At 33.6% G+C, this 12,949-nt stretch overlaps 1 protein-coding gene across 1 annotated transcript; it reads right to left on the minus strand.

Annotated features, from left to right (window-relative positions):
• Positions 1-700: 700 nt before the first annotated feature.
• Positions 701-12,075, minus strand: LOC117333850 (photoreceptor-specific nuclear receptor-like). The gene is made up of 7 exons (XM_033893265.1): positions 11,724-12,075; positions 11,194-11,297; positions 10,692-10,892; positions 9,715-9,914; positions 8,971-9,211; positions 8,679-8,784; positions 701-2,403 (listed from the first exon to the last, which is right to left on the minus strand). Exons 1-7 carry the CDS (start codon positions 11,978-11,980, stop codon positions 2,271-2,273), a joined length of 1,242 nt encoding a protein of 413 aa, XP_033749156.1. The 5' UTR covers positions 11,981-12,075; the 3' UTR covers positions 701-2,270.
• Positions 12,076-12,949: the final 874 nt, after the last annotated feature.

Raw genomic sequence — 12,949 nt, forward strand, 5'->3', positions numbered from 1 at the left:
AGGTAAAACACACCTGTCTATCTGTCTACAAAGGTAAATCACACCTGTCCATGTGGCTACAGAGGTAAATCACACCTAACCACGTGCTCTGTGAATGTCTGTTTCTTGTCATCCTTCTGCTCGATCCAAGTTCTGTGCTCTTTTAAACAGTTAGATTATTTCGACATGGGCCTGAATTATCAACAGAATAGAGACTTAAACAACGCCCTACACTGCTTATTGTCGATATCTTAACCTGACAACATTTTATTGAATGAGTAAGGCGTAACCTTTATAGATATATCACCTTTTTAGGTTAAGTGTATTTCAATATGTGAGGATTGAATTTAAGTGCCTTTCCGATTTTGATCAAACATTTGTATGGACAGCGAATTTGGTCAGTAAACCATAGACAATATTACTACAGACTGTAGTTGTCAATGCGACTTACGGGTATTATTACATCACCAGGAAACAACAGAGCAGGAACAGTTTCCCCCGGAAGCCAGCGCATGTTCCCCCCCCCCCCCCCCCCCCCCCCCCCCCATGAGCCAGTGCTTTCAGAAATGTAAATATTCAAATGATGTCGTGACATACATATTTTTTTTGTAGTTCCAACTAAACATTTTTACATTAACTTCAATACAACATATCGATGTCATTTAGCAATTTGAAATAAAAAAAGACTTATGAAAATTTCTTCAGATGGGTTTAATGAATGTATTTTATTTGTTTACATTGATATTTGTGTCTTTTACAATACACAATATATTCTTTTCATGTATCAACAGCCAAACACAATGATTTTGTACATTTAATTGAAATACGGAGTATATACATGGACAACATGTAATAAAACAATGGTATTATTATACACAGAAAACAATGGTATAATCATACACAGAAAACAATGTCTAATTTTACACTGACAGCCCAGGTCACACGTAAGTTTAGCTGCCTTGTCCCAAACTACTGAAATATTGATTTCATTTAACAATGCAAATATTCAATTAATAATATCAAGTCAACTACGTGATATTAATTGGAATCAATGAATCAAATATGCATGCACAACAAGCAAAGTTATTCAGTAAAAATTGTTATTGGTTCCGTGACGTCGTTGTATTGTAACCATGACGTCCTTCAATTAATTGTTAAGGAATGGGGACTCCCCGTATCCACAATCAATCCTACGGCCGAGATTAATATTTTCTCCAATCATTCATAGATTTGTCTCCCTTTTTATGACAGATAGCATATTCTGGTAGCAATACAATGACGTCACCAAAACAATACAATGACGTCACCAAAACAATGCAATGACGTCACTATAGCAATTCAGCGACGTCCGGATAACGGCACGAACATCAATTCAATCACGTCGCGTCAACATTGTGTTAATATCCAATATTGTGTTCAATATGTGAACAACTGGATCTGCGTAAATAAAATGGAATGCTGGGAGAAATACAATCATACCCTATTTTGAGGGGTGACAGAGAAGTCTCCAACCCAAGAACATAACCCGAGGGTTGGAGATTTCTCTGTCACACCCTCAAAGTAGGGACGATTCTATTAATCGCGTGATTAAATTGTCGAACAAACATTATTGTAGTGCTGCCGTGACATTTTATTGTTGTCAGCGTGTGCTATATATATCATACCCTTAGGGGCGACAGATAATTCACACCCTAGGAAGTGACAGATAATTCACACCCTAGGAAGTGACAGAGAATTCACACCCTAGGAAGTGACAGAGAATTCACACCTTAGGAAGTGACAGAGAATTCACACCCTAGGAAGTGACAGAGAATGCACACTCTAGGAAGTGACAGATAATTCACACCCTAGGAAGTGACAGAGAATTCACACCTTAGGAAGTGACAGATAATTCACACCCTAGGAAGTGACAGAGAATTCACACCCAAGGAAGTGTCAGAGAATTCACACCCAAGGAAGTGACAGAGAATTCATACTCTAGGAAGTGACAGAGAATTCACATCTGATTTTATTTGGAGGAAAACGTGAAGAAAAATCTTTTTCACATACATATAAATCAGTAGACACTGTCAAATTTTAGTTCAAAACATAACACTTTAAAATCAACAATACCATTACACCTACTAAGAAACCATTAACGCCGGGAAACATAGCGAAGTGTGTGGGAACGTTCTAACTCTGTAATTGCAATTTAAAATCTAGCTAAAGTATTAGTCGGCTTGAATTTTAACAGAGAAAATTGATAAATTGTAGAATATGTATCCATCTGCCATTCGTTTAAGTGATAGTTTTTAACTTTTAAACATGTCACATAACAGCTTCTCCATCGGTGTGTTGCCAATCGTTCGTCCGAAAAATATCTTCTCCACTTTGTCAGGCAAGACGAACTTCAATGCAGGAAGCATCAGGAGTAGACGTCCAAATCTGATAATAAGAATAAGACGTGCTATATCAGGCATGGACAATAGTACAGTGTATCACAAAAGATCTAATATGAAACGTAACCAGGTAAGTGTGATTTGTATGCTATTTCTATAAAACAATATATTCTTGTAAAAGTCTTTTTTATCAAAACTTCATGACGTGAGTAATTGCGCTGTATATAGATATCCTGGAACCATTTTTCATCCGCAATATGTACCAGTTGACGGAATTAATGGCCGTTGAACTTTTAGGTTTGGATATTTCAGGTCAGCCTCCCCTGTGTGTGTTTTGGGAGGCTACGACATGTGCCTAACAGTGCTACTTCACTGAAGCATACTGCCGAAGACTCCCAGCAGGATACCCCACCCGGTTACATATATTAACGGCGGGCGAAATAATCGTCCCACTCCCAAAAGGTTGAGCGATAAGCAGGAGCAGAAACTACATTTTTATAGACTATGGTATGTCTTGGCGAGGGGACAGAACCGAAGCCGTTGAACGTAAAACTTCGGGGAGATAATACCAATAAAAAGTTGTCTTTATTCCTTACTGTTTTACATGATATCTTAAAATTCATATTTACTTTGTTGTTTATTCAACATTTTTTTTGAATCATCAAATTTCGGATTTGTATTTAAGACATGACGCGTGTTCTTTTAAAATATATTTCGGTGAAGTATCAACTGTTAAAAGCTGACTAATGACTGTCCAAACAACCATGTGTATATATATATAGGCATACATGTTAATGGTATTTCAGGGACATATTTTATTTAACATACGCTGTCAAGCGGAGAGGACATCTTTATAATACTGATAATAATAAGTAGAACACGCAACGTGCACGCCGAAGTCCTGAATATCTTGCTTACGCGGGTCATCTTATGCCTTACAGAGCCGAGAGGACACGTGTCCTTACAACAGACAGGGTCGTTTCAGGACGGGTGTCAAGGAGACACCTAGGGAAGAAATAGAGCGCAACGAGAAAGAGCAATAAGGAGGGGGGGGGGGGGGGGGGGGGGGGGGGGGGCAAGTAAGGATCAAGATCTCATGTAATACAATGAGTGCGGATTATCTATTACGATCATCTTCAGTGCCACATAAGAGAGATAAAACGGGCTACTGTCATAGTGCAACAGGCATTTTAAATGAGACAACAAGCCACCTTGACCGTGAAGGGAGGCCCCTTAGGCCTCACGTCCTGTGGAATATAATGAGTTATACGGACAAGATACATTACTCTATAGTGGCCCTTATAACCATTTCAAACGAAATCAACAAAAATGACAAAAACATTTAGGCTGGTAATTGCCCCATGTTTAAACGAAAAAATTGGCACGTGTGCCACACGTGTAGGGGCCGTTATTAAGCGTGAACACATCCAACATGCCAGATAGACATTATAACTTGTGTCCAATCCCAATTGTCAACAACTTATGACAATAAAAATATGTTTAAATCAAATAGACATTATGATGTTTATGGTTTTTCTCAATCGAAAAAAACATAGTCCTCTCCAATACTTATACTGTAGGCACTAATATAAAGGGTGATTAAAAATTGAATTAATTAACACGAAGCATAATACATGTGGATTAGCAATTTTTCTATGGCTCTTTTATTGATAACTGTATCATAAATAGATTTATAGATCACTATGATATATCATAAATAGATTTATAGATCACTATGATATATCATAAATAGATTTATAGATCACCATTTACTATCATAACCAAATTTAAATATCACTATATATTACGATAAACAGATTTATAGATCATTATATACGTCATAAACAGATTTATAGATAACTATATACATCATAAACAGATTTATAGATTACTATTGACATACTAAACAGATTTATAGATCACTATATACATCATAAACAGATTTATAGATCACTATTGACATACTAAACAGATTTATAGATCACTATTGACATACTTAACAGATTTATAGATCACTATTGACATCATAAACAGATTTATAGATCACTATTGACATACTAAACAGATTTATAAATCACTATATACATCATAAACAGATTTATCGATCACTATATACATCATAAACAGATTTATAGATCACCATTGACATACTGAACAAATTTATAGATCACTATATATATCATAAACAGATTTATAGATCACTATATACATCATATACAGATTTATAGATCACTATTGACATACTAAACAGATTTATAGATCACTATATATATCATAAACAGGTTTATAGATCACTATATACATCATATACAGATTTATAGATCACTATTGACATCATAAACAGATTTATAGATTACTATATATATCATAAACATATTTATAGATCACTATGGACATCATAAACATATTTATAGATCACGATAAACTATCATAAACAGATTTATAGATCACTATGGACATCATAAACAGATTTCTAGACCACTATGGACTATCATAAACATATTTATAGATCACTATGGACTATCATAAACAGATTTATAGATCACTATATATATCATCAACAGATTTATAGATCACTATAGACTATCATAAACAGATTTATAGATCACTATGGACTATCATAAACAGATTTATAGACCAATATATATATCAGAAAAAGATTTATAGATCACTATGGACATAAACAGATTTATAGATCACTATGGACTATCATAAACAGATTTATATATCACTATTGACATCATAAACATATTTATAGATCACTATGGACTATCAGAAACAGATTTATAGATCACTATGGACTATCATAAACATATTTATAGACCAATATATATATCAGAAACAGATTTATAGATCACTATAGACGTCATAAACAGATTTATAGACCAATATATATATCATAAACAGATTTATAGATCACTATGGACATAAACAGATTTATATATCACTAGGGACTATCATAAACAGATTTATACATAACTATAAACTATCATCAACAGATTTATAGATCACTATATTAATAATACACAGATTTATAGATCATTATAGACATCATAAACAGATTTATAGATCACTATTTATATCATAAACATATTTATAGATCACTATGGACGTCATAAACAGATTTATAGATCACTATGGACATCATAAACAGATTTATAGATCACTATGGACATCATAAACAGATTTATAGACCAATATATATATCAGAAACAGATTTATAGATCACTATTTACATAAACAGATTTATAGATCACTATGGACTATCATAAACAGATTTATATATCACTATTGACATCATTAACAGATTTATAGATCACTATGGACTATCATAAACAGATTTATAGATTACTATATATATCATAAACATATTTATAGATCACTATGGACATCATAAACATATTTATAGATCACGATAAACTATCATAAACAGATTTATAGATCACTATGGACATCATAAACAGATTTCTAGACCACTATGGACTATCAAAAACATATTTATAGATCACTATGGACTATCATAAACAGATTTATAGATCACTATATATATCATCAACAGATTTATAGATCACTATAGACTATCATAAACAGATTTATAGATCACTATGGACTATCATAAACAGATTTATAGACCAATATATATATCAGAAAAAGATTTATAGATCACTATAGACGTCATAAACAGATTTATAGACCAATATATATATCATAAACAGATGTATAGATCACTATGGACATAAACAGATTTATAGATCACTATGGACTATCATAAACAGATTTATATATCACTATTGACATCATTAACAGATTTATAGATCACTATGGACTATCAGAAACAGATTTATAGATCACTATGGACATCATAAACAGATTTATAGATCACTATGGACTATCATAAACATATTTATAGATCACTATGGACTATCAGAAACAGATTTATAGATCACTATGGACTATCATAAACATATTTATAGACCAATATATATATCAGAAACAGATTTATAGATCACTATAGACGTCATAAACAGATTTATAGACCAATATATATATCATAAACAGATTTATAGATCACTATGGACATAAACAGATTTATATATCACTATGGACTATCATAAACAGATTTATACATAACTATAAACTATCATCAACAGATTTATAGATCACTATATTAATAATACACAGATTTATAGATCATTATAGACATCATAAACAGATTTATAGATCACTATTTACATCATAAACATATTTATAGATCACTATGGACGTCATAAACAGATTTATAGATCACTATGGACATCATAAACAGATTTATAGATCACTATGGACATCATAAACAGATTTATAGACCAATATATATATCAGAAACAGATTTATAGATCACTATTTACATCATAAACAGATTTATAGATCACTATAGACGTCATAAACAGATTTATAGATCATTATAGACATCATAAATAGATTTATCATTATAGACCATCATACACTGGCAATTTTCACCTATTTTAGCTAAAAACATTATGATTTTAGTTCTTTCATGACAGCATATTTCAAAGATTGGTTTCCACGGATTAACGCTCAATTTTTGTTCCCGTGAAAATATTTTATAATTAAAATTTCTATTTTTCCTTGATTGCCTAAGTCATGAGTTGGAGTTAATACCAAACTTGTCAGGTAACACGCTGTATAAGCAATAAAATGAAAATACTTAATCTTGGATTCAATAGGACCTTCCTTATATAAGACCACTCAGAGGGTCAAGAAAAAATACGTAAACAGTTAATCCAATTAATTGCAAAAATGAAGTATAGTCACGTGTATTGTCACAACGTTATTGTAGATTCGGACCACCACAATTTTTAATAATTCATCCTCCAAAATCATCATAAACAATGGTAAAATCTAGTAGAATAAAGCATGTCCTTCTGAGAATGAGCTGTCCAAATATTTGAAACAGTTCATGTTTTTTACGGTGTAGAGTTGTATCAACGTGCAAGATATGTTCCCATTGTACGTGTACATAGTTATCATGACCCCGAGTGAGTTGGTAAACCCGGCTCCAATTCTTTAAATTTTGTGAATTCAGTCTTTATAAACTATGATGCAAATAAAACAAATGTTAATTGGTGATATCAATGTTCCACGGAAAGGGAATAAAAAGATGATGTTACTAAGGAACTATATTCTCGTTGCCTCCTATAGTTGAGAATATTTCCCACCCAGTTTAAATCCCGGGCTATTCCGTCAGTGTGTATAACGTCCAATGAATGGTCATTATTTATTTTTTATGCATACGAATTGATTTTTAGCATACATTTCATCATAACACGTTAAAAAGCTTGATTTAAGATATGTATAAGATCATATAGTTTACACTCCAGTAAACAACGAAAAGGGGTAACGATCGTAAGAAACCACAATACATGTACTTGTACGTATGTGTCTTTGCTTCATGCGTGTGATTGGATGGATCTGAAAATGCATTACGAGTTTTGGTATCAAGCTTGTCACAAGGTCGGGAAAACACCATATTTGGAAGTGAATGTCTGTTTACTTCCAAATACATATGGAGTTTCCCTTCCTGACACGCCAAGTAGGCGGGTTAAAGCGGAACATAAATAGATAAGATGCAACCTATTTTTTAATACTTATACCTTTACCTGGAAAAATATTCAAAACGCAGGAACCTACCTTCAAGTATAATATCGTCGTTTTAAATTTCAATAACATCACCGTTTTAAGTTGTTAAAACATTTGTATTGCATCATAGTCTTAAGTTTTGGAAAATGTTGCTTTTTCATTAGTTATAACACATTAGGTTATATATTATGTACTCATATCTAAGATTTATTACATAATCAATGTTATATAGATTCTGTCATATTACAACACCATTTTTAAGCAACAAGAATTATTCAAGTGATTGACAATTGTCCATTACACACTTTAACATAACATTGGGAATATCTATACTTGAAATTTGTTCCTAATGAAGAACAAAATTGGATGGTATATCTCTTTCGATTTTATATGACTCCTCATTGGTATTTGGAAATCCAGATGGGAAGGTATGAAATCAGAAGACTTGTATGACATCGTCATATTTAAACATTTTCATTTATAAATAGCGTCGTCTTTTTGAGGATAATTCTATCATCCTTTTCAATATTCATATGTATATTACTGTTATGCTTTGTTAAACATGCTTTAAATTGAATAAAATACATTGAAAATTTTATATTTTAGTTTTCAGTTATATAATTTGAATATTTAATGAGTTATACATAACCTGAACGGAAGTAATACATAATTTAAGCCTACCTTATTGGTTGCGTTGGGTGATGTGCCCGGATGTGCTGTCCAAGCATTATTTGCGCCTGATCCTGCAAATTTTCCACCTGTATGGGATCCTTCAGTCCGCGTGTCTCTGTAACCATCATTACAAAATAATCCATTATAGAGGTCTTTACAAGGAGTACATTAGGTCTTTAAAGGCGAAATGATTATTAATTCTACGATAACAATGTTTCAAATCATAATCATACAAAACGTACCAAAAATGGTTTTCGTTCAGATTGAAATAATATGTAAAATTTAAGAAAAATCAACCTACCGGGTTTAAACAAAGCTATTGCTTTTAAACAAGCGAATTCCGCTGGATCAACTTGAACCGATTTGAATCTTGCGAAGACCTCTCGAAGAATCCGGATATCGGAGAAACCTGTTTTCCCATTGGTTGGTGGGTTGTGCATGTGGTCCTGGGTAGCTAATAGGGGTGACGCTTCCATAGGCATAGACCACTGAATAGCACACAGGAGGAAAAGTTCACTCCATGCCTCTTCAAGTAGGATAACCTGTATATATTGAGTATACATGTATCAATGAAAGATGGCGTGATTCAGATTGAAAGAAAACAACAAGACGATTCTAATTTCAAACTTTATGTAAACTATTTAAAAAAATTCGAATATCATTCAAAATATAAGGTGCAAAATAAGTAATATTTTAGATAAGAATATTTTCTAATGTAATAATTGGTAATCTTATCTCAAGATATCATTGCGACTTTCTTTCCTACATAAATGAACGTTATCTATATATTTATTGTTAAACTGCACCCGCAGACACGTACAACTTTTTGAGGAAGTTAGGATTAACATCAAACAATGAACAACACTATGAAGGATTATTACATATAGAATTTAATCATATGCTAGTTTTCGTTGCAAATTGATGATTTGAGTGTTGGCGGTCTAGACAATAGCGCGGAATAAATTGTCCAATCAGCAATAATCTTCTGGCTATGTTTGTTTGATGTACGCTACACTAGCCAGTTCGCTGGATTATGATAGCTTACCTGATCTCGGAATGGGAGATTAGCGAAGGAGGGAAGGTTCCGTGCCCAGCGGACAGCCATAAAGAGAAGCCTTGCTGAACACTCATACATTGTCTCCTGTCCGGGGTTAAAGATAGCTGCTTCGTGGTAAGGTGTGGTTTGTTGACAAGGGGCAGACGTCTCGTGGTCGACGCTGGTGACGTCTATGGTCTCCTCATGTACTGGAACCAAAGTAATCCACTTACAATATGTTTTTATTTTCATCTTTTATAGTTATTTTCAATTAATTTATGGTTTAGTTTGAAGTTATACATATGCTTATTATTAGGAACTTCTACCAAAATGGTAATAAACCCATGCGATTAATATGCTCCTTATGAAATAATACCAGAAAAAGTAATAGTACATTGACAAGCAAGCTCTACATTGAATCAAAATCCTGTGCTGAATATAACGATTATCTTTATTTCGTTTAGCATTATCAAAAAAAGAAAAAAGGAAAAAAATACGTATTGAGTAACTCTGCTCACTCAAGGCGAAAACAAATCCTTGAGCAAAAGTTGCTATAATCTTATCTTTTCTTTAGCATATAAGAAATGGTTTCAGCAGAACTAAAGGCACAATGATATCTGAGACAATCTGTTAATTTTAGTTCTATCATTACTACGGGCAGGTAATAATTATGTACGTCAGTACGAAAAGTAATAATTTATTTACCCGAGAAGACAAAAGAACTGTCAACCAGTGCAAAACATATCATATCGAAGCCATTGTATGTTACCTGCTGTTATTCTCATTATTGAAAAAAAAATACATTTATACGTACACTTACGATTACACTTATAGAGATATTGGACCTTTAGTTGACTGTTTACATAGTTTTCAAATGTTTTTTTTATATCATAGTTTTGGAAACTTCGTAATAGATATACGAAATAGCCGTCGTTGTTCAATAGTATTATATTTGTGATTAGTTGTGCGGTTTTGAGAATATGTACCTCCATCTTCTTGTTCAATTTTTGCGTTGTTTTCCGCAGTCATCAGCCCGGAAGCGAATCTGTGATTTGCTGCGGGACTGAATGCCGGATGTGTTGCGGACACCGTTGCCGTGTTATGACACAAGGGATGGTCAGCATCCCCTATGAGCTGGTCGTGACGAATCTGAGCTGTATTGCGGGGCTGACGTTCATTTTGCACGGCTGTAAGTAAACAAAAGTAACTGTCATAATGATATCGTATATAGCATAATTTATAATGATCATCCTGATAAGTTTTTTTACATTGAGTTTTTATGTCATAGTGTATATTCTGGTTTAATATATATAAATCTCTTCTCTGTATAAAGTGTATATTATGTCCATACACTGGTATATATATATAATGTTTTCAATATTTGTGTCATTATACTATTTAAATGACTTATACCAATCATAACAAAACTTGTCCTTCTTCCATGCTATCTACCTAACAATTTGTTAGTTATACATACAATGTACTAACCGTCCTTGTTCATGCCCATATTCATACATTTCTTGAGTCGACAGGCCTGACACTGGTTCCTGTGGGCTTTGTCTACAACACACATCCCTGTTCCCGCTTGGCACCTGTTGAGACAATCATTTGTGTATTCTGATGGCTAATGAAATGGAGGCTCTAATGGTCAACAAAACAGGATTATTAGTTTAAAGCGGAAATGTTAATGGATTTTTTGGGTTCTCTAATTGTCGACAGCATGGGCTATCCCATAGCATTACTAATGGTTCAAGACATAGGTTATATAATGGTCTGCAGCATATGGATTTCAATGGGAGTAACAGGGGATTTCTATAGTTAATTATACAGGTTTTACTGCTCTATTACAAGGGATGTCTTATGGTCTATAGTACTGAATTGATAATGGTCTATTATGGTTTCTAATGGGACTAAGCAAAATAATGCTAATGTCGGAGCAAAATAAATGCATTATTATAAACGTCTTATGCAAGTGTTAGATCTGTTAAGGGATCAGATACGACAGGTACTCTGATTACCTATATATCAATTTGCGCCTGACGCTGCGTTTGAAGAATCCACTGCAGCCGTTACATGCAAGGATCCCGTAATGTTTACCACTGGATGTGTCTCCACATACCACACAAACCAGTCCGGGGGAGCTCCTCTTAATGGGCCCCATGCCCGGGCTCAAAGGACAGCTTATATTCATGGTTGGCGTATTCGCTGATACGGAGAGTGTTGGGGATGGTGAATGTGATACAAGGATTGCAGGAGGCGAACGTGACGGGGACATGGATCTCACACCTGGAACATATAATTATCGATAATTATCGATTTAATAACAGTATTTCGTTGGTACATGTGTTTACTTCCTTCAAATAGCCGAACTCTAACAAATATTGTGTTCGGATAGTATGGGCGACATAGTCTGTGTGTAAAGCTGAACAGTGACTGAAAATTATGATTACTAGAGATAACTAAGAAGACACTAGCCAGTAGCCAGGGGTATCTAGGTGCAGTGCACAATTACCAAGTATCCATAATCTACCAACTGTTTAAATTAAGGATAAGCTCACTTTCCTATTTTTCTAAACCTATTAAGAACTTCCTAACTTTAAATCATTTTGAACCCTAGCATCACTGACGAGTCCTAGTAGATCAAAACAGCTGTATGGTGCCATCTTTATAGACAGGTGCTAAAGAGATAACCTCATGAGGAAATGTGGCTTTGGTTACGCGTTCAAAGCGACCAAAACACATATGCTGCCCCAATCTGATGCATTCTATTAATCAATATTCAAAGGTGATATTCTCTCGTGTTTTCATTTCTTTATTACAGATATTTTTATTTATAATTTCTGTTTTGATATGGTAAGTGGGTTTGTTATTTTCATTATTGCTTTATACAAACAAAAAAGATTCGTGGAGATGACACTCAGGCCTATGTTATAATTAAAGCGAGGCTTCATTGTCCAGACTGGGTACATTCCGGTTAGAGAATTTCTGTCGTTGCTGCAGTTGTCTATGCTAGTTCCTATATTAGCTAAGGGAAAGAGAGGCCATGCTTTTGTTCTCAGTGTTTCTCCATTTAAAACAAATTAAAAACAAAGCATCTCAACGTTTAAAGATATTTGCTCAAATGAACAATAAGTGATGCTTATTACATAATCATTCTTTTTAATAATCATTAATTGATACCGTCGATGATTATGAACATCGATAGTCGAACTCATGGTGGGTATATTAGCTTTAGTAGTATTAT

Source organism: Pecten maximus, chromosome 9, assembly GCF_902652985.1.
Source record: "Pecten maximus chromosome 9, xPecMax1.1, whole genome shotgun sequence".
NCBI classification, from domain to species: Eukaryota; Metazoa; Mollusca; class Bivalvia; order Pectinida; family Pectinidae; genus Pecten; species Pecten maximus.

Bases quoted from the DNA above. Each gene is read 5' to 3' on its own strand.
- LOC117333850 (XM_033893265.1), bottom strand. From the start codon at position 11,980: ATGTCCCCGTCACGTTCGCCTCCTGCAATCCTTGTATCACATTCACCA. The intron at 11,298-11,723 runs GTAATCAGAGTA...TTGTCTCAACAG, and splicing joins AGGCGCAAATTGATATATAG to GTGCCAAGCGGGAACAGGGA. The intron at 9,915-10,691 runs GTACATATTCTC...CTTTGGTTCCAG, and splicing joins AATTGAACAAGAAGATGGAG to TACATGAGGAGACCATAGAC.